The following is a 22,155-nucleotide window of genomic DNA, read 5'->3' on the forward strand; positions in this document are numbered from 1 at the left end:
GCAAACTAAACCCTAACCACCCAACCGGGTTGACCTGATCCGAACCGAAAAACTCATTTTTCAAAATCCGTGCTGAATTTAACCTCAACTGAATTAGTTAAGATACAGGCTGTGTTTGATCAAGACAATAATACGACGAACCGAAACAATCGTTTTGGGGGGTTACTACCTGTAGGTCAGTGGTGTCAAATCAAACAGCCAAAAAACAAACTTTTAAGTAAGTCGAGCCGCACTATCGAAACATTTGTTACAGTGTAACAAGACAACAACAAAATTGCATAATTAAAAAGTTAAATGATCATTAATGCCGTTAACTACATTAAAAAACAATACTGCAATAATTAACAAACAGATATACAGTGTAACAGAGTGAAAGAACCAACTGTGCTTTATTGCTTTGTGTGAAAATAATGGCATACAATCATAGACGTCGAGTTTTACAAAAATGAAAGGTGGCGGACGTAAAATATGACGTTACTTCATGTGACGTTACTTATGCTTGCAACCACTCAAAGCACTATAAACTTCCCATAGAATACAACGTTCGAAAAAATGTCCAGGGTTGGCAGGTGGCCGAAAGATACGACAAAAAATAATCAATTGTCCTAATTTAACCCGCTTTTCGCCGCCTAAAAAAAATCAGTAAGGCACTTTTTTGTTTAAGCAGTAACATTTCGCCCAACTCAAAAGCTTACATAAAATCGATACCACTTCGCACGTTACGATAAGCAGTCTCTGATTGCAAACTTTTTGTTAAGCTAACTGGGTTACCCACAAACATTCCTAGGCCCCTCTGGCTGAACAAAGAAATCAAATATCGCTCAAATGCGTTCTACATCCCAACTCTTATCCGCGCCGGTATACAAAGAAGGCTATATACGACTTACGACGACATCGCACTAAGATTTAACTTCACACCAACCAATCACAGATTCATTGAATTTATTAGATTGGTTTCTGCCATCCCAGCGAATTGGGATGTGGGAGCCAAACATGCCATCAAAGAAAACATTCAAAAGACCCCATTTTGGTTAAACACTATCGCCAAATTTAGCGAGGTAAAACAAGCCTACCTACACGTAACAGATTACACAACAGAACCACCACTACACCAACAGGAAATGTGGGAAAGAGATTTGGGTACGGAAACGAACATACCAAACTGGGGACACATATACATTAAAAACTACATTTGTACAATAAAAACATAATTAAGAGCCTTCATAACTAATGATAAATTATATACCGTTGGCATATAGTACCCTCACAACAGTGCGTTTTCTGTCAAGATTTCCCAGAAACCCTTTTACATCTATTTTATTCATGCACTGTATAACTGCGAAGTATTGGGAAAATGTTACTGAGTGGATTTCCAGCAAACTGTTAATTGATGTTAGACCTCATGCTATTTTATGTTTATTTGGAACTGATGATCAAGAACTATTAGGCTACTTAACTGCATCCTTTTGTGTGCGCGATATGTGATTTTTCAGAGCAAATACGCGCAAAGTAAACCAACTTTGCAAAGATTTATTTATTCCCTAAAAGCGCTAAAACACTCGGAATTCCTACTTGCAATTGAAACCAACAAACGTCCTGATTTCTTATGTAAGTGGTCCGGACTTTGATTGTCGCGTAGGCCTACATGACTTTTTATTATATGCCAATTTCAGTGTTTTTTGAATAACTGCGCTCTTTATACGTCCTCTATCGGTATTTAGCAAACCTTTTGTACCGTGAGTTTCTGTGTAAGTACCACTGTGGTTAGCAGGGTTGGGTAACGAGTCCTTTTAGTCGAGTCTCAAGTCAAGTCAAATCATAGGGGTTCGAGTCCCAAGTCAAGTCAAGTCAGAAGGGGTTCAAGTCTCAAGTCGAGTCGAGTCAAATGAGGTTCGAGTTTTAAGTCAAGTCAAGTCAAGTCATTAGTGCAGGGGTGCACAACCTTTTTGCTAAGACGGCCGCATCGCAGATTCTTATTTCACCAACGGCCGCCAATTACCTGCTTGTTTTTGTTTTTAAATTTATCATGTGAAAATAGGGCTTGTCCCACACATACATAAACCATTTAATGGCGTTCAAAAAGCCCGGATAATTTGAAACTTGATCCACAGATTGAGCTAAACAGTCTGACGACCAGTCTGAGTTATTTATGACGTCATAATCTATATTATGACGCAAGAGGTGACTGTTTATTTGCATTGTTTGCACACAATATGCGTATATAAAGTGTGATGCACAGGGTCACTAGGCTGGTAATATTCTTTACAGTCTTACAAAATCTATTTAATGCAGTTTGAAAGTCAAAATATTTAGCAAAAGAGGTTTTTACGTCACGGCCGCCAGTGCATATATTTTAATAAACTTGTTCACGGCCGCACAAAATCGTCTACTCGGCCGCAGGTTGTGCACCCCTGCATTAGTGGTTCGAGTCAAGGCAAGTCCCCAAAAGTTTTTGCAAGGAAAGGTTAAAGGTTTGGATAATTAATCTATTTGAATGGTTCATCGCGACTTTTTTACGGACCCCACTTTATTACAGTGAACAAATCCCATCAACGTCCCTTTATTAGAGTATAGCAGGGCTACTCAAATGGCGGACCGCGGTCCATATCCGGACCTTTGAGGCGTTCGACGTGGACCTCGACGGTCTTTTGATTACGGCAACATTTGTGTGTTAATTAACTAAACAATGCTATGTAGAGGCACTTTTTAAACTGGGGTCGGCATAACGATTGATCGGCAGTCTGCGAGGAGCCTAAAGTCCCGCCAAAATCTTATGTGAGTTCAGATTGTCCAACTATGACGAAAAAATGGTCGATTATTTCACTATACATTTAACAAAGAGGCGGTTGTTTGCGCATAATTGTATCTGTGATTTAATAAACTGAATTTTAAATCATTACCTTACGAAGCAATCCTGTAAAACCAGATAAAATGTATTCTGTATGACGTTGTACCAATACACTCTCGCAAGGATAAAATCACGTTTGGTGCATGTCAGTTCAAGATTTCAATTTTGACCGCGATTGTCCACATTATCTATAACCAAATAGGCTAAGACACGTTGCATTTGCATTTCTGACAGAAGTGTCCGGACCTTTGGTAATTTTTACCTTTTCTATCTGGACTTTTGACGAAACTAATTGAGTAGCCCTGGAGTATAGGGGCAACTTTAATGAAACACGGTAATTGACACTCATTAAACAGCTTGGACAAGAACGTCAATTTTTAAAACACAAAAATATTTTTACTGCATGCGCTAGCTAGAGCGTTTGTACAGTAATGTAAGCGCTTAAAAGCGAATACTTGGCCTTGGCGTGTAGGCTACTGCATTCGCATAGGCTACCTCAAAACAAGCAATAAGTACAATGCTTAATGCCAGCGTTAACAAGTTTGTGCATGTAGCAGCGACTTCGTTACGTTAAAATTAAGCAAAAATAGCTTCGCATCGCACATTAAAGTGCTGTTGTTGTTTGGTTGAAGCCGACTGAACAGGTTATCCATTATAAGAAATTTCCGTTTTGTTGGTGAAATAACGAGTCCGAGTCCGAGTCGAGTCTCTACTAAGACGAGTCCAAGTCACGTCGAGTCTTTTCACAGCTGAGACTCGGGTCAAGTCAAGTCTTTGAAAAAGGTGACTCGAGTCGGACTCGAGTCGAGTCACTGACTCGAGTCTCCCCAACACTGGTGGTTAGTACTAGTAGCTCTACCAGCTACCAGGACTCACAGCACAGAAGTCTGCTAAATACCGATAGAGGACGTAAAAAGTGCGGTTATTTAAAAACAGTGAAACTGGAACAGGACTAAATTAAGGACTAAATGTAACATAAAGAACTGGGATTTTAAGTTGATTTTATTGTTACCGTTGCGTCACCTACCAGAAAGAGCAGGCCTGGTGCTAAGAGTAATTCTTGTGATAGTAGTTCTACCACAAGTTAAGGTTACAATTTTGGTAGAAAAATGGTAAACGCATTAAATAATATTCAGCACGTCGACCTGGCCTAGAAACAATATTGCTAATTGCTATCCTACGTTTTTTCGTCCTATATTGTTTGTAACAACATGCAGCCTTTGTAACAACATGCTAGAAAATACCATTGTCATTCTGCCAGAATAGAAAGGAAAAAGATAAAAGAAACGATCCTTTGCGTCACGAAAAATACAATCAAGCAGAGAAGGAAAATTAGTGGAGCTACTAACACCATACCTTACGGGTATTAAAATGCCGACAAGTAAGAAAAAATAGGTTGATGTATCTTATAAAAATACATTGCTTAAGCTTAAGGTAATAATAACCCTTTATTCCTTTCCGCAATACTGTATGATGTAAAATTTTATAATATGGAGAAAAAAATATACTGTATACTGCCTCTAGTGATAAAGTGAAATGTCCTAACCCCACCGAATTGTTTAACACGGCAACAACTTAACAATAAAATACGATACCCTTCTCCTGATGTTTAGGTAACAAGAAGTTAACCGACAGGGCGTGACTTTTCAACTTTACTGATCATAACATGTCTCTGTGGAGGTCTATTCATGAAATTACTCCAACACTTTATTTGAGTAGCGGAACAGCAGTGTCAAACAAACAGGCCGTGCTCGATAAAAAGATAAATTGCATAATAAACGCAACGATTGACTTACCGAATCGATCGTGGAACAGTAGCATTGAAGTGGTAAAATTCATGCATTGAATAAATGAATGTGAAACTTTGATGTAACTTTTCAAAATTTCAGATACGTGTACCAGTCAATGATGTTCCACATGCCCAAATCTACCCATATTTTGACAAAGTTGCTGATTTAATTGAACAAAAATCAAGACGCGGAGAGCGTTGTCTTGTTCACTGTGTTGCAGGTGTTTCAAGATCTGCGTCATTGTGCATTGCTTACCTTATAAAATATCACAGGTATAAAAGATGGGAATGTATATATATTAAACAAACTTGCAATAGAAAACTTGCAATTTCCATTTTGTGACTCGATGATTTGCCATTTTTTTGGTAGAGTTTAGTGTTTCAATTGTTTTTAAAGTGACCAAACTGTTTATGACCCAATGATACATTAATTAATTTGTTCCTACACAAACAATCATTATTTTTTCACCACTTGCAAAAAATAAATGTCACACTAAGCCCTCAGTCACTATTCAGTTGCTAATTAACAGCAAACTGATTGAAATGCCTTTTGTGCGTTGGACATTTACCAACTGTTTAATGCTATGAGCAACTTAACTTAAACAAAATGTGTTCGTGTCTAAACTGTGGGTCACAATTTGCATGCATGTCCGGTAAAAACTGCTCCACTTTACATCGCACCAACTTAGTAAATTCTGTAGAGCATTGCAATGACAACAACACACCATGAAAATAGTGCATTAAAACAATTGTATTTATGTAATTGACCTAAAAATACAAGATGTGTAGTCTAGACTCTTGGTTCACATGTGTTTTATGGATTTTTGACAATTGTAATAATCTGACTAATTCTGTTTACTTTTCAACAATGTGTTTTGTAAGTTACTTTGATGTTGATTCCATACTGTTTTGCAAAACTATGCAATCAATTTATTTTTTACAGAATGACTTTAAAGCAGGCTCATAGTCATGTGCGACACAGTAGACCTGTTATTCGGCCTAATGTTGGGTTCTGGAAGCAACTTATTGACTACGAGAAAAAAATGAGAGGGACAAAATCTGTTGCTATGGTTCACTCACCAATTGGATTGATTCCAGACATCTATCTACATGAAACAAGAAATATGGTTGCTTTTGTTGGCGGAAGTAGAAGATAAACTCACAAAAACTGTATTTGCTGTGTGTAACAGCTTCTTTCACTGTGACATTAGTATTACATTTTTTTCTAGCTTAGTTTAATTTGGTGTGCACTTTGGGAAAAGTTCAAAAATGTCCAGTGCTATTTGCATGTGATGTTTTTTCAAACAGGTGAATTTGCTGTACATTATATGTCTAGTTGACAAGCAGTGCTGTGAATTTTGTACAATATTATCACTGTGTTTGTTAGTCGATCATGCATGATAGATGTTTGTGTTTTTACCTTTTTTATTTTGTTTTTACAGCATGTACATTTGAAAACAACGCTTTTTGAGAAAAAAGTGTGTATTAATTAAACCTAAAATAAGGCAGGCTTGCCATCGGTCTTAGGCTAAAAAAAAGAGAATCGAGAAAAAAATATGATTTCTCTGCCTAAAACAAATATATATATTTCTATTAAGGTCACAAACTTAAAGATAACAAAACAATTTGTTTGACTTTACTTGTGTTAAACACTATTTGGCACATAAATTGGTCTTTTCACATGTTGTAAATAGCTTTTAAATCAGATCACAAATCGTGGTGGTTGCCTGAATGCATTATGCTCACAAAGATTTAGCCGTCGAGCTGCCTGTTTTGTGTTGATTTTCTGTTGATTCATTTTTTCGACTTAAGCATAGCTGTTGCCCTGATTTAGTTCAAACATCAAAAACCTCTGGGTTTGAACAATGTCGTTCAAGTTTCTTGCTCGGGAAACACAAGCGACTGTAATAAGTAAGAACACACAACCTTGTCATAAGGCGGCCATCTCTACCAGAGTGGGCGCATGGGGTCTTCAGACAGTCTAAGGCAGGGGCTGGAAGTATTTTTTCATATTCTTTTCAACATTGTGTCCTCCTTTAGAGGGATGGAAGTATGCTAGGCCTACATATTACGCATTCTTGCAGCAATATGTTGCTACTTGCCCAATGACTCAGTAACTTGCAACTTTTAGTTTAAAAACAAACGTTGTTTGAAAAAAATATGGTCGCCACAGCTCTGCTATTAACTTACGCTTTACTAGTTGGGTCGCCAAATATAACAAACCAAGTTTAAAAAGTCGTCTAGTGGTTTATACAGTATCTTGCGATTGAATAATGCATTATGGGCAAGCGCAGTGAGTTTGAAAAGTTTATTGTTCGTTGTGGTATCGTTGCAATATTTACATTCTGGGAAAGCGACGAAGGATTGCCCTAAAACGTCTTGTTTAACGGCATTTGAAATCTGAGAGATCACTAAAAATCGGGCCATATAAAATCTATCTGATGCACTTTTCCTTAATGCCCTCTATACCACAATGATTCAATGAAATTGTGATTTGGCGAAAAAACAACAAGCAGTATCCAGCTGGGACAACGCACAAGGCGTATATTTTTGGCAGACTCGTTCTAATAGCTAAATTTTATTCTATTTTCAGTAAACGTTGTTATGCATTCGTGTGATAAAAATAAGAAAAACTTCAATTTGTGCAGATGGCCTTGAACACAATTGTCCAAAAACCAGAGATGCACCAAATCTTCATTTTGATTTAGCCGAAACCTATATTCGTTCAAATCATTTATGGCGTCAAGCTGCACGCTATGCCTTTCACACAAAAACATGACATATAAGGGTTGGTGTTACACAACAGAATAGTTGTGTTTCAATATCATTTAGTTCTGTGAGGTTTGAGGTTGTCTTGGCCATGGTTGTTTGACCCGATCGCAACAAATTATTCGACCGAATCCGAATTATAGTAAAACTGGCCGATTCGGCAAACCGAATATTCGGCACATCACTACCAGGGTTATAGTACCTGGGTTATAGACGAGAAAACACGTTCCTGAAGTTCCATACGTCCAAGTTTCCAAAACTACTGTATAAATCGGATTATCTATTACTCATCATCATTACAACAGGTTTATTGCTTTTGGGATAAATAAAGAAACCTGAGGAGAAACGAACTATGCTATCACACGTTTTACCTGACTGTTAAACATGCGTGTTGGATTTGTTTAAAAATAAATCCGTGAAAGACAAGTATTACTCTAAACAAAATCCCCAGGACACACATATTTAGGCAGAACAATCGGTTTTTACATTACGTGTCAGGCTAAAAGCCTATTGCGTGGGTTGGTCGACCCTCATTAAATGTTTTCCAAACCATGTTTAATTTGGTTGTGTTTTCGACAGAGTTATTATGACGTAATACAGCACTTACGTTTCATGTAAGGTGGCCCATACCAACGAAATGATTTATTCAATTAAACGCAAGAATACCAAGCCATCTTTGGCCTATAATCACGCATGCTTTCAAACCCCCAGGCATAGACTGTAGAAAGGGGAAAAGGTTGTTAAGATAATCGTCTTTCAAGTATAGTTTTTGACAAGAAAGTAGATATACTCTACAGTTGAAAGTTTTAACGTAGCAGACAAATTAAAACACGCGGAACGCACTCTTTGGTCACAACTCTTTATACTGCTTTCTTTTGTGTAGATCGTAGGTCGGTTATATTGCTGTCGGGGCGGGACAGGTGATAAAATATTTATGCAATAAAGAGTAATGCCCGAAAGACAGTTCAACGAAACAGCGACAGGTCAAGCTTTTATTACGGGAGTTTTTGTAACTTTCTTGGCATATCACAGTTCCTGTTTTGCCCGAACGAAGTTAAGCAGGCTCTGATAGCTCCGGGGCATGCATAATGGGTAAACGTTATAGCCGAAGTATTTTAATGTAGGAAATGCGTAAATAAAATCTTATTCGCTAGTTTAGGCCTGCTGTTGAACCGATGCTTTTCTTTTGTGAGGAAACATGTGATAGCTATAAATAATGTCGGTTTCCTTGTTAGGCTTTACATCTTGACGCTATTTTTACTTCATGCAGTTAGTACTTTGCTGCTGTTAAACAAGAAAATATGAACTGGTGTCTAGTGGTTTTTCTTGCCTCAATTTGGACATACACAATGGGCTGTAGTGACTTGAAACAGGAACCACAAACGGTAGCTCAGAGGGCAAAAGACGCACAAATTATTGTTTTGGCCGAGGTAAGTCATTACAAACCGCCTAATAACCAGGATTTAGTACAAGCTGTTGGAGATCTGTCTGTTCCAAAACGTGTCATCATCGGATCATATCCCATTGATGTGAGGCTAACTTGTTTCCGATCTGACAATTAGACCCTCTTGTGAACGGAATGTTAAGCATATTAACTTACAAGTGGTAACAACAACTGTGCTGCGACTGCCACTGACCGCAAGCTTTTACACGTATACATATGTCATTTAATTTGTTTTGCGTGGTATAGCTAGACATCGTAAGTCATATTTGGCGTGTGACTTTACGTAGGTATTGAGAATTTTTTTGTCGGCTATTCATGGTATTTAGTGATAAAAGATAATGTTTTACGTTTAAATAAGACAGGTGGGTCATAATAGTTGTTACAGAAAAAAATCTAAACAAATATAATGTAAAATAAACCGCAAAATAAATACTTTTGGCATAATTACCGAAACGAAGAAACAAAATAAAAAAAATTTGAAACAACGAAATGTCTGGGCATGTATCACGAAAAAGCATTTTTGCCCTGCCATAACCATAAGCAAATATTGCGACATTGTGCACTGGCATCATCAGTTAAATTTTAAAGCTTATGTTGCTATGTAAAAAAAAACCACAAAGAGAGATACTGTCGTTAAGACTAAATACCAAAAAATACCGTCGTACATTTATTTCGCTCAGACCGAAACGAAACAAAAATGTTTGTACCGAAACGAAAAACCAAAATATCTTTATTCTGTTTGAATCGCTATTTGTAACATTGCCACACAACTGATCACATAATCATAACCTAGTTTAGGCAATGTAAGCAAAACGACTGCAGTACAAAAACATTTTTTTCATAATTTACATGTTATTTTAGGAATAGTCAAGTATTTCTAACAGGCATGTTACAATTTTTTCAAATTATATTCGTCAGGAATTTCGCCTGCCTGCTCAGGTTTCGACGAACATTAAGTCGCAGAACACTGGAGTAAACCATCATCAATGCAAAAATACAGTCGAATACATTTTAGGCATGAACAAACTCTATCTAATAATCTAATCTAATACATTTAAACCTGCACAATTCCTGTTCAATGCATCTTGTTGCGTAAATCATTATATTGACGTAATAAATCGCAAACACGATTGAGCAAGCAGTAAGTTTATAGTAAATGATTCAAATGTTGTTTAAAAAAAGTAGTGTTAACGTTTTAAATTAAATTTTGTTTCCAAATGTTTGGTATTAAAATCATTCGAACTTCGAAAAAGCATTGAGCCAATAAATGATAAGCTGATGCAGACGCAGTGCGCACTGTTTCGACCTATAGTTTCATCAGAAAAAAAACATGCCTCACCCAGTGGTGGGATTCAATTTTTTTATATTTTTAAGCCGGTTCTGTTACAAAAAGTCCATTGACAGTAACCAGTAATGCTAACCGGTTCGCTGATCTCATAAAATTTCGTGACACGGTTCTACAGAACCGGTGCGAACCGGCTGAATCCCACCACTGGCCTCACCTAGTCTGTGCGATGCCACAACTAGGCATACACCACAGAGGAAACTGTCTTACAATGGCCAAGGAACTGCTTGGGAACCAAAGTGAAGTCGGCTCAGTGTCACAGATCTCTCGTTACCATAGCTGCATTGGTGAGACCATATGGGTCGAAACAGTGTGCACTGTCTGCAGCTTATCATTCAAACTTCGTTGTTATAAAACTGATTTTAATGAAGATAATGTTACATCATGTTCTTTTGCGATATTTTAGCCTGGGCTGTGGTTGATCTTATAAGATATATCTATAAGTGTTTGTTTTGTTTCTTCCGCGTATTTTATTGGCCTGGTATTGTTTCACAAAATGTTTTAATTGGTATTTAATCATAATCGTCCCCAGCCTACCCGGACGCAACGGCAATTAGGTGGCACTATTATTATAATGCCTACTATGTTGTATATTAAGGCAATTTTGCTGGACATCTGCCTTGAAATCTGTTTATTTTGTCAATAATTGTATTAAAGATCAGATGTGTTTTCTTATATAGTTCAGACAAAGACTATCTTTTGCCAGGCAAATAAACCAAAAAAAAATTTCAGGTCTTTAAAACATAACGAATTTGTTAACGAGCGATCTTCCAACGAATTTGGCAGATATTCATTTACGCTGGATTAAAGTTGTACCTTATGTAATGGTTGGAGCTACTAACGTAAAAACTCACAGTAGCCAAGTGTGATAATTTCCGGTAGGCAGCGCATGCAAATATTTTAAATGCAATTTGTGTAAAAACTTGGCCGAGTGTTCTGGCGCGCCTGACCCACATATGGCATAAAAAAACCTTGATAGGGATTCGTCCCCGGGAGTGTCCTGGGTTCGAACCCCACGAAAAAAATGCTCACGGTTAGGGCTTCTTTATTTTAAACCCAGTTCTTTATTTTAAAATTCGTCCCCAATCATACCACATGCAGTTCCACTGAAAATTTTAAATACGGTAACTGCCCTCTTACGCCTTTTACCGGAAATCATCAAACCTGGCTGCTGTGAGTTTTTACGTTATAGTATGGTGAGCTAAGTATAGGAATTTACCGAAAACTGGTGTAAAATTTTGCTAAATTTCCAGAGGGTTTGTATTTTTTCTCTGAATCAGTGTGTTGGTGAGGGCCACACTAACAATAGCTTGGCGGGGCCGATTGTGGCCCGCGGGCCGCCTGTTGTACACCACTGTGCTAAACCGTCACCCGTATTGGTTAAAAATACCAGTTTTATTGATTGGGCCCCTGTGTTACAGGCAATTGACAAATACATCCAACTGAGTGAAAAAGGAAATCAGGTTTACACCACCCAATTTCGTTTAATCTGTATTTTAAAGGACGAAGAACAGTTTATGTCTAACCTTGACGAGGCGTCATCAAAAACGGATCGTGGATATATTTTTAATGTTACTGAAATGGGATATGCCAGTGGTTGGTGTCTAAAGGTATAAGATTTTTTTCATTATGACAGTTCTTCATGTATTTACGTTAGTTGCGCGATGAATATATGTTGTTGCTTGCGTACGAATAGGTATATTAAGTCTATCTTTTTCAAACCATTGCTGTGACAAATCCTCAGGGGTTCTTAACCAGGCGTACCGTGTACTTTTGGGGGTACGAAGCACCAAAGCAGGGGATACGACGTGCAGTATGAAATTATCTGCTTTTTAGGCATATCTGTGAAGAATGCGCAACAAGTTACTTTGTTATATGTCTTTCACTGATTTAAATTGACTGATTGTTTGGTGTGCTGTAAATATTGTTGAACTTGAACAAGACTGTTTTAGTGCGTGCGTTCAACACGTAAGCTATAAATACACTTAGTTTAATTCCTATTATTGCAATTTTATTTACTTCCGTCGGCCATGGTGGACAGGGGGTACGAGAAAATTTCATGAAAGCTCAAAGGGTACGACCGCTAAAACGGTTAAGAAACACTGCCTTAATTATAGTAAGTTACAAATACATTTGGGGGATGTGTTTTGTTTGGTCTCGCATGGAGCATTAGAAATAATACGTTGAAAATATAGGCCTACTCAAAGAGACAACATTTCAAGAACTGTCTCTTCTTACATAACTTGTTTCAACCATTGTGAATCTCGTCTTGTTTTAAGGCAATGGTCGGCAAATTGTTTCACACCAGTGGTTCTCAAACTTTTTCATTATCTTTTTAAAACGGTCCCTCTGCCGTTATATCGAGTGCTCACTGTCCTTAAGCCTGAATGTGTATTTCAGAAAAACGAAAGTTGATTGCTGAATTTTAACTATAGTTATGCAAAATTACGTATAACAATGATCCGAAGACAGGTAGTTATGACATCACAGACAAGACAAAAAAAACACATTACGATTGTGCGCGAACAATTGCATTTATGTTAGTTGTTATGCAATAAAGGCTGTTGTTAAGCAATGGAGAAAGTCTATCTTCAATTTGATTTAAACTTATTCAGAGGCACCAACTGACTCCAAATAAGATTATAGAATTACTTCAACCGTTTCGCGGTCCCCCCAAATTGCCTCACGGACCCCTAAAGAGCCACGGACCCCAGTTTGAGAACAACTGTTTTATACGATATAATTTGGGGAACCGACCACGATAAGATAACAACAATGTTCGCACTGATTAAGTTTGCGCGTTTAAAGTTGCTTTCCGAACCTTTTCACAAGAAACCGACTCCATTTATTTGTACGAAAACTATTATTTTATAGGTTGATGCAGATGTTAATAAAAAATACTACGGCTTTCTGCGTGTCGGTGACGAGCGAAACGTTTTTGGTTTGGATCAAATCAACTCACAAGCTCCAATCTTTGCATTTAACTCGGAACATACAACGGATTTTGAAGAGTTTCGTCATGATGATGTGTGCGTTAATCCCTTGACACAAACATCTACGATCAGCCTTGATCCCAAGTTATCACCAAAAACAACCACTAAAAGCAATTTGGCTATTGTATCTACCACAGAGCCATCTACTGCAGAGAAAAGAGAACTAACGAAGTTTAGTGGTTCCCATTATGTTGCCAAACCACAGGTGTTAGTTACTGACAAACCGTTACGGTTGTTAGCCAACACAACAACCTCTGGAACTTCGTCTTCAGCACATTCAACGCAATGGTTGTGGACTTTTCTTAAAACTTTCCTGATCGTGTATTGGGTAAACTACAAAATAGCATGATCAAAGAAATCGTAAAAATGTTCTGAATGTGAATTAAAGTTATTGTTTGTATCGACGATAGGCAAACAGCACTGGTATAATACACTGGTAATTTATATTTTCATTGTATACACTAGGTGTGGCCAACACGTCGATCGTCTGCTTTTGACTGGTCGATCGCAATAAAGGGCAGGAACTTGGCCGAATGGCCTGGCGCGCCTGACCCATATACAGACATAAAAACCCTGATCGGGATTCGTCCCCGGGAGGTTCCTGGGTTCGAACCCCGTGAAGAAAAAAAAAAAAAAAAAAAAAAAAAAAAAAAAAAAGATCGCAATAAATTCTCTACTACTAATCAAAAGCTTATTAATTGAAAAACAAATATGAAACAGCACTTCTGACATTTTAACACAACATACAAACGTGCAATGAGACAATAGCCTAATTATGTAAATATCACTTTCTTTGTTGCGTAATAATTGTTATTTTGGCACCACATTATGTCGTAACAACTACAATGTTTGTCGCAACTTTGGTGTGTAGTATACATATACACTGTATACCAGTGATTCTCAAACTGTGTGCCGCGGCACACTAGTGTGCCGTGAGAGATTTCCAAGTGTGCCGCGAAATATTTTCTGATTAAAGTGCAAACATTCCCTCATGTTTTAGGATTTATGACGAAATACTGGTGTGCATAACAACGTTTCCAAGCTCATATTTTTGTTCTTGGCAATGAAAAACATCCATAGCCACCAGAATAAAGTTGAAAATTAACATTCTGTGAACAAGGTTTTTTATGTTAACCTGCGAAGTGTGCCGCAAAAGAAAATTATAGTTTTTTAATGTGTCGCATGCTCAAAAAGTTTGAGAACCACTGCTGTATACGAAGCAGTTGAAATTGATTGGGGAGATTTAAAAGTTCCCTCTGCCTACAAATGTCAATCAAATCTCGTGCTGAAATTCGCGTTTTTGCTTTATGTTAGTGGCAGTCTAAATTACGCCTGATCAGTCGATCGCGTACAATTAGAAAAATTTTCGTCGATCTTAACGTCTAACAAGTTGGCCACCCCTGGTAAACACGATGTCAACAAACATAACGTAATAAAATATTTGTGTATCGTTTTTATTTAAGATTGTGAGATGATTATGGGCCAAGTTTTGTTTATTTACCTAATGGGGCGTTTCAATGCACGTTGAAAGTTTTTTGGTAAACATGCCTTCGCGTACATCCAACGTGCACATTGCCAGTGGTAACGTGAAAAAAAACGTTACCACTTTAAAAACGTAACGTGAAAGCATAGTTCGATGTCTGGTCTGTCGTTCAGATACATTGGGTGACGGTGATGTGGCCAATTTTCTTGCCATGGAGACGTCGCATGGTTTTCCATATGGCACTGTGCGCGTTTTGTAAAGATGTTTTTAGCTTATCCCACATAAATTTTACGGTAGGTTGAGCATATGTTACTACATAAACTCCATAGTTTATGCACGAAATGTTGTCGGAGCTCAATGCTTAAACACTATTTTGTGGAGTTTTAAACATCAAACACCATCGTAGATCAACTTGTATCTGGGCAACACGTCAACTTGTATCATTTTCAAAGCACGATCGTTTTATCCAGTCCAGTGTTTTATTTTGTAGCTGGAAAAAAAGAGCAACTCGAAAAACGACAGACAGTAACCCACGTCGTTTTGACTAGCAGCAACCTTGTGTTGATATCCATACGTAACGTTCAACGCGCTTGATGTCATAAAACTATTGTGTCAAATACATTTGCAAAGCTAACGAGTGACATTTACAGTTTTCTACAGGTTCTTTCCAGCGAATAGTAGTCATGGTATGTCAACCATCACTGACAGTTTATGTGTCATTTTTTGTAAGAATAGATGACGAAACAACTTCTTAATCAGATCAGTTAACAAATAGTCTTAAAACCACATATATTTCACCCGTGTGGACGTGGGCATCGTTAGTTGCTCTACAAAAAGAACCAGTGTAGAGGTAAAAAGAAACAAAAATCGAGAAATGAAAACACGCACACGAAAAAGAGAAATCAAGCGCTGTATAGCTAATTGTGGCTTTCTATTTTGTGTGTGTTAGTTTCATTGCTTGGTTTTGTTTGTTTTAGCACTGTTGCTTTTCTGCTATCCCATGGGTGGACGCAACGGGCCCACATTCCGTTTTAGCTGTACCAGTGTTGCCCGTTTTTCACCCATTTGGGTCCTTTTTAACATGGTGATGAAGTGTAGCCTACTGGCTGTTTTAATAAATTGTACGTTTCGCTTTTTAGGGCGCGGTTGTCAAATAACCCATTTTAGTCATTTGACATAAATTTTGACAGATATACGCGTCTTTGCAAGCTGTAGAATCCTTTATTTATTGGAGTAACCTTAACCCTTTAACTGCGGCGAGCCAATAAATTGGCTCGAAGACATGGTCATGTGTAAATCGCGATAGAAATCAAACCAGTACGATTTTTTCCCTACTGGGGTGCGTTTGAAAGCTTATGTACAATGACTTCTATTTGCGTCAAAAAATTGATAGGTTTGTATTTAAAAAAATTAGTTACAGCAAGGACAAAATGAAAAAAAAAAAAAAAAATTTGAAACAGAAACAGAAATTTTGTTTTCAAATTTCATTTTTTTTTTGTTTTTTTACGCTTGGGTGGTTACCATACAGTTACTTGAAGCAGGGTTGCCAGGTGGCCTAAAATTCGGACAAAAAACGATAAATTGGCCTAATTTCACATGCTGTGTCCGACGCCTAAAAATCATTAGGACATTTAGTTTTTTGTCCTAATATGTCCGAGTTTTGCTATATGTCCGAAAATCCTATTTTTTGAAGGTTGCAAACCTTTTTAACGACAAAACGTGGCTTAAAACTGCAACTTGTTTTGGTTAGTGCCTTGTTTATGACGTTAAACACGTAATTGCCTACCAGTGAATGTCTGGCCATTGTTGTGTACAATGCAAATGTGTTGTAATAAACGGTTATCTCTGGTGATATGAAGCAGCAACTTGACGAAACATTTTTTAACGTTGCTAAAACCAATGATAAACGCTACAGCAACGTGTTTGCAATTGCCGACTAAATATTATTTTAAACATGTCGTTTTTTTGTCAAACATGGGAAGTTTGTCATGTTTTACGTCAACCCCTTTGCATTTTTCTAAAACTCGCGCTTATGAGTGTAGGAAACGTAAGCGCACAAAAATGGCTGTTGGCACTTCGATATTGATACCTTGTTTGCAATTATACGCTCTAGATTTTTTTGTCCTAAAATGTCCGATTTTCAGACAAATATTGTCCGAATCCAATCGTCACTACCTGGCAACCCTGACTTGAAGACTATTTGAGGGTTTTGCCGGTACATTGCGTCTATCTTTGTGTACAGTTTGACATGTGCTGAACCGAAAACGGCAAGAAACTAGGGCACTTGAGAATTGAGATATGGTTTTCTAAAAGAAGCGAAATCGGACAAACATGCACATGTACACCGACACCTTACTGAATGAACATCACTTTTTACACTGATCAAAAGAACAATATATTTTTTCACCCATTATCACGAGCAATTTAACGTATGTACACTGCAAGCTTCAACACGTCTAAATAAGAACAACACACTTTCCCTCGAGTTAAACCCTGATATTGAAGACTTTTTGACGTCACACTGAAACGAAACATAGAAATATTACACAATCAGTTAATTTACCTAAAGATTTGGAAAAGTATGCAAAATAAGCGGCCAAATTTACATGAAACAATCAATTAGGCTTGTAATATTACGCTGAAATGTTAGAACTCAAAATTTTCATTCGATTTGGCGAATCAAATTCGCGTTAATTACACCAGTGTGTAAAAATCTGACAATTTATGTGTTATTTTTCTCTTCCCACAGTATCATTTTGGACAGAAAATGGCTCCATAGGCTTTATTGCGTAACATTAGGCTGGACAACTTGTGTTTTATATAGACTTTGGGTAGATCTACTAACACAAGTCAATACCTCACACTAGACTAGACAGGTTGGCCTTCGGAAATTAGACCACCGTCATTCTGGCAGAATAATTTCCCCCAAATACAAAAATTTTACCACAAAACTTCAGGTACCATATCAAATGAAACATCAATGCAAAACAATTCAAAAACGAAAAAAATCACTGCAAAAATGACACAATAAAGAGCATTTTAATGAAATAAGCTATTGCTGCCAGACATAATGTATGACCAAGTATTGCTCATCCAGCAGTTTTATTGTAAACAATCGACGTTTCGACGTCCTATACAAGACGCCTTCATCACGATATTGACATAACTTGCAAGACAAATTTCTTTTAAAGCGACAAAGTGCAAAACACACACATGTAAACAAGATATCAAGATCGCGCGGCTGCAAACTCGCGCCACCGTAGCGATAAAACAAGCTCAGTGGTGTAAAAGCGACCGATAATTTATCGGCATTAGAACATCTGTTTTAACGTTCATTGTGTTGGCGCGTGAATAGATGTTCCAGGACTCTAGGAAACTTCGCTTGTGATAATCAGTTTCATTCATCAACACCTGATCAGCAGAAAAATTAATGCTGTGGTGGTGAGTCGTTGCATGGTTTGCCAGCGCTGGTTTCTTCGCATCATTCTTGCACACATCCCTTTCGTGCTCCTTCCGGCGCGTATTTAGACTTCTACCAGTCTCACCGATGTATATTTCGTCACACTCCCCGCACGGTATAGCATACACCACACCCCTAGTTGCAGTAACATCTAGAGGGTCTTTTGGGTGCGACAGCATCTGACGTAGGGTGTTTGCTGGTTTGACCCCAACCGATACTCCGAAATCGGTCAACGTACGACGGATTACATCTGTTAACCCTGGTATGTAGGGTAAGGTGACGAAGGCACGTTCTTTGTACTGGATCTCTTTCCGTGAAACCTTTTTGTGATCACGGAGAATCCAGTTCGGGTAGCCATTTAACCGAAGAACTTTTGCTCAGATTAGCCGCAATTCTTTCACACCATCACATGTGTCGCTTTGAATTGTATGTTAAATCGGGTAATGAAGCCCTTCAACGTCAACTTACGATTAACACGGAACGTCACCTCTGTTCGATTGGCCCAAAACGCCAGGAAGCCATAAATGCAACCGGAACGCTTCAGAAGAAAAATTGGGTCGTTAATCTGTCCAGCTATCAGCCGAACGAAGTGGAGCTAAATGTCCTGCAACTAGGAACCAACTTTGCAGTGGCACCAAGAACAGTTCCAAAGGCAAGGATGCTGGCCTGTGTTGAAAAGGGTATTTATTCTTTGCCGTTGCATGTCAAAAATCTAATACAAAGCAAGCTTGTTAATTGCATTAAAAGTCACAGGGGCAATCCTTGTAATCTTACGACATCCGAGCGTCGTGCAGTCACAGATCTAAAAGCCAATGACGACATTACCATTCTACCAGCAGACAAAGGTAATAGTACCGTTATTTTGGACCGCAAGGTTTATGAAGACAAAATTCAAGAGCTTTTGCATGATTCAAGCACGTACAAGAAACTGCCACGTGACCCGACACGAAGAACGGAACAAGTTCTTGACAAGTTTGTTGGTGTTTTGCACAAGGAGAAAAAATGCATTTCAGATGCGATGTTCCATCACTTGCACAGCACAGATGGTTCTGCTCCAAGGTTATATGGATTGCCGAATCCTCCACAAGAAGAATGTACCTCTTCGTCCAATCGTGTCGTTCATCGGAAGCCCCGCTTACAACCTAGCCAAATATCTGGCTCGACTTTTAGCGCCGCTGATCGGAAACACGGAATTTACCGTCAGAAATTCTGCAGAGTTTGTAAAAGCTTTGAATGTGCAACAATCATTGAGTGAAGACGAAACGTTGGTTTCATTTGATGTTACTTCATTGTTTACCAACGTACCAATCGACCTAGCATTGGAAATAACCAGGTCACGGTTACTCGATGATTACAGCCTTACAGACAAGACCACATGGACACATGAAGACATACATAGGGGTCTTGAGATTTGCTTGCAACAAACTTACTTCAGATTCAAAGGTTCCTTTTACAAACAAATGTATGGCACGGCCATGGGCTCTCCTGTGTCAGTGGCCGTTGCCAACATGGTCATGGAGTCTGTGGAGGAACGTGCCTTGCAAACTTTTGCCAAACCACCACGATTTTGGCGACGATATGTAGATGATACATTCTGTATCATTCATAAACACCAGGTAACAGAGTTTCTGCGACATTTAAACAATGTGCAACGAGGAATTGCGTTCACTATGGAATTGGAAAGCAAGAACCGGCTTCCTTTTCTAGATGTGGAAATTTTGAAAGCGGCGGATGGTAGGCTTTCCACGCGTGTGTACCACAAGCCGACCAGTACCATGCGCTATTTACACTTCACATCCCATCATCCTTTGTACCAGAAAAGGGCTGTTGTCAAAGCACTCAAAGACCAGGCCAGACGCTTGACGACAGACCCAGCATTGCTTCAGGCGGAGTTGCACAGGGTAAATGAGGCCCTGCGGTTAAATGGCTACCCGAACTGGATTCTCCGTGATCACAAAAAGGTTTCACGGAAAGAGATCCAGTACAAAGAACGTGCCTTCGTCACCTTACCCTACATACCAGGGTTAACAGATGTAATCCGTCGTATGTTGACCGATTTCGGAGTATCGGTTGGGGTCAAACCAGCAAACACCCTACGTCAGATGCTGTCGCACCCAAAAGACTCTCTAGATGCTACTGCAACTAGGGGTGTGGTGTATGCTATACCGTGCGGGGAGTGTGACGAAATATACATCGGTGAGACTGGTAGAAGTCTAAATACGCGCCGGAAGGAGCACGAAAGGGATGTGTGCAAGAATGATGCGAAGAAATCAGCGCTGGCAAACCATGCAACGACTCACCACCACAGCATTAATTTTTCTGCTGCTCAGGTGTTGATGAAGCAAACTGATTATCACAAGCGAAGTTTCCTAGAGTCCTGGAACATCCATTAACGCGCCAACACAATGAACGTTAAAACAGATGTTCTAATGCCGATAAATTATCGGTCGCTTTTACACCACTGAGCTTGTTTTATCGCTACGGTGGTGCGAGTTTGCAGCCGCGCGATCTTGTTATCGCTGTTTTACATGTGTGTGTTTTGCATTTTGTCGCTTTAAAAGAAATTTGTCTTGCAAGTTATGTCATTATCCTGATAAAGGCGTCTTGTATAGGACGTCGAAACGTCGATTGTTTACAATAAAACTGCTGGATGAGCAATACTTGGTCGAGCATTTTAATGTTATCACGCTTCAAAAAATATAAATACTCAAAATAAAACAGAACCATGTACAATCTTGTGCGTCAATTGTGACATTTTTTCAAAACTTTTTGTCATTAATAGAAATCATAGCTCTCAGTGTGAAAACACACAAAAGTTAACCGGAAACAACTTTAATTTTGAAACTGTTCCGGAGGGGGGCTTTTAACCAGCAAGGTACCATGTTGTAGCACAGAGCTTACTCTTTTCTATCCCGTTGCCGTTACGACACACCCTTTGCGCATTTTTACAGCAGAACGCTTTACGCGAGAGACCTTTTTTAAATTTGCAAAGATTTGTTACATTCTTCCAATGCGAAAAAGTTAGCCGTAAACAACTTTAATTTTGAAACTGTTCCGGAGGGGGGCTTTTAACCAGCAGGATACCATGTTGTAGCCCAGAGTTTACTTTTTTCTATCCCGTGGCCGTTACGACACACCCTTTGCGCATTTTTACAGCAGAACGCTTTACGCGAGCGACCTTTTTCAATTTTTTAAACATCTGTTAATTTTTCCAATGCGAAAAAGTTAGCCGGAAACAACTTTAATTTTGAAACTGTTCCGGAGGGGGGGGCTTTTAACCAGCAAGGCACCACATTATAGCCCAGAGCTTACTCTTTTTTATCCCGTTGCCGTTACGACACACCCTTTGCCCGTTTTCACAGCAGAACGCTTTACGCAAGAGACCTTTTTCAAATTTGCAAAGATTTGTTACATTCTTCCAATGCGAAAAAGTTAGCCGGAAACAACTTTAATTTTGAAACTGTTCCGGAGGGGGGCTTTTAACCATCAGGGTACCATGTTATAGCCCAGAGCTTACTCTTTTCTTTCCCGTTGCCGTTACAACACACCCTTTGCGCATTTTTACAACAGAACGCTTTACGCGAGAGACCTTTTTCAATTTTTCAGACCTTTTTCAATTTTTTTTTTCAAATATGTAGATTTTTTCCAATGCGAATATATATTAAACAAACAAATAATGTGTTTATTTTCCCTCAAAGCTTTTTTGTAATCACCACTGCGTATTTCACTACAAATTAAGTCAATGTGCATGAAAGCATAACTGCACTACATGCGGCAATTATCTCCTGCAAACATGTTTGCAGTGTGTGTGCCACGCGTGCAAGAGTTCTTGCATATAATCAGTGACAATGGGCATTGTTCCGTAAAAAAGTAATTTCTTAAAACGTTTAGGTTTGTCCTTTGTCCTGAAGTGAGGTTTCCAATTTTTATGGCCAAATAAAACTTAAGTTAAAACAAATGCATACTAAATCGAATCGTTATAGAAAAGTACATCGTGGTTGCAAACATAGCACGGCACTGAAGT

At 38.5% G+C, this 22,155-nt stretch overlaps 3 protein-coding genes across 4 annotated transcripts; all 3 read left to right on the forward strand.

Annotated features, from left to right (window-relative positions):
* Nucleotides 1–4,402: 4,402 nt before the first annotated feature.
* On the forward strand, nucleotides 4,403–6,872 carry LOC145230498 (dual specificity protein phosphatase 14-like). The gene is made up of 3 exons (XM_080095933.1): nucleotides 4,403–4,676; nucleotides 4,738–4,910; nucleotides 5,581–6,872. Exons 1-3 carry the CDS (start codon nucleotides 4,515–4,517, stop codon nucleotides 5,792–5,794), a joined length of 549 nt encoding a protein of 182 aa, XP_079952059.1. The 5' UTR covers nucleotides 4,403–4,514; the 3' UTR covers nucleotides 5,795–6,872.
* A 1,808-nt stretch (nucleotides 6,873–8,680) lies between these two features.
* Nucleotides 8,681–14,046, forward strand: LOC145229124 (uncharacterized). Of its 2 annotated transcripts, none has more exons than XM_080094405.1 (3): nucleotides 8,681–8,836; nucleotides 11,617–11,805; nucleotides 13,070–14,046. In XM_080094405.1, exons 1-3 carry the CDS (start codon nucleotides 8,708–8,710, stop codon nucleotides 13,535–13,537), a joined length of 786 nt encoding a protein of 261 aa, XP_079950531.1. In that variant the 5' UTR covers nucleotides 8,681–8,707; the 3' UTR covers nucleotides 13,538–14,046. The 2 variants fall into 2 exon arrangements, with proteins under 2 accessions (XP_079950531.1, XP_079950532.1); XM_080094406.1 differs by having other exon boundaries at nucleotides 11,698–11,805.
* Nucleotides 14,047–19,036: 4,990 nt separating this feature from the next.
* On the forward strand, nucleotides 19,037–20,524 carry LOC145229600 (uncharacterized). The gene has a single exon (XM_080094945.1). It carries the CDS (start codon nucleotides 19,037–19,039, stop codon nucleotides 20,522–20,524), a length of 1,488 nt encoding a protein of 495 aa, XP_079951071.1.
* The last annotated feature ends 1,631 nt before the right edge of the window (nucleotides 20,525–22,155 follow it).

The sequence above is a fragment of the Phallusia mammillata genome, chromosome 5 (genome assembly GCF_965637545.1).
Source record: "Phallusia mammillata chromosome 5, kaPhaMamm4.hap1.1, whole genome shotgun sequence".
In the NCBI taxonomy this organism is placed as follows: domain Eukaryota; kingdom Metazoa; phylum Chordata; class Ascidiacea; order Phlebobranchia; family Ascidiidae; genus Phallusia; species Phallusia mammillata.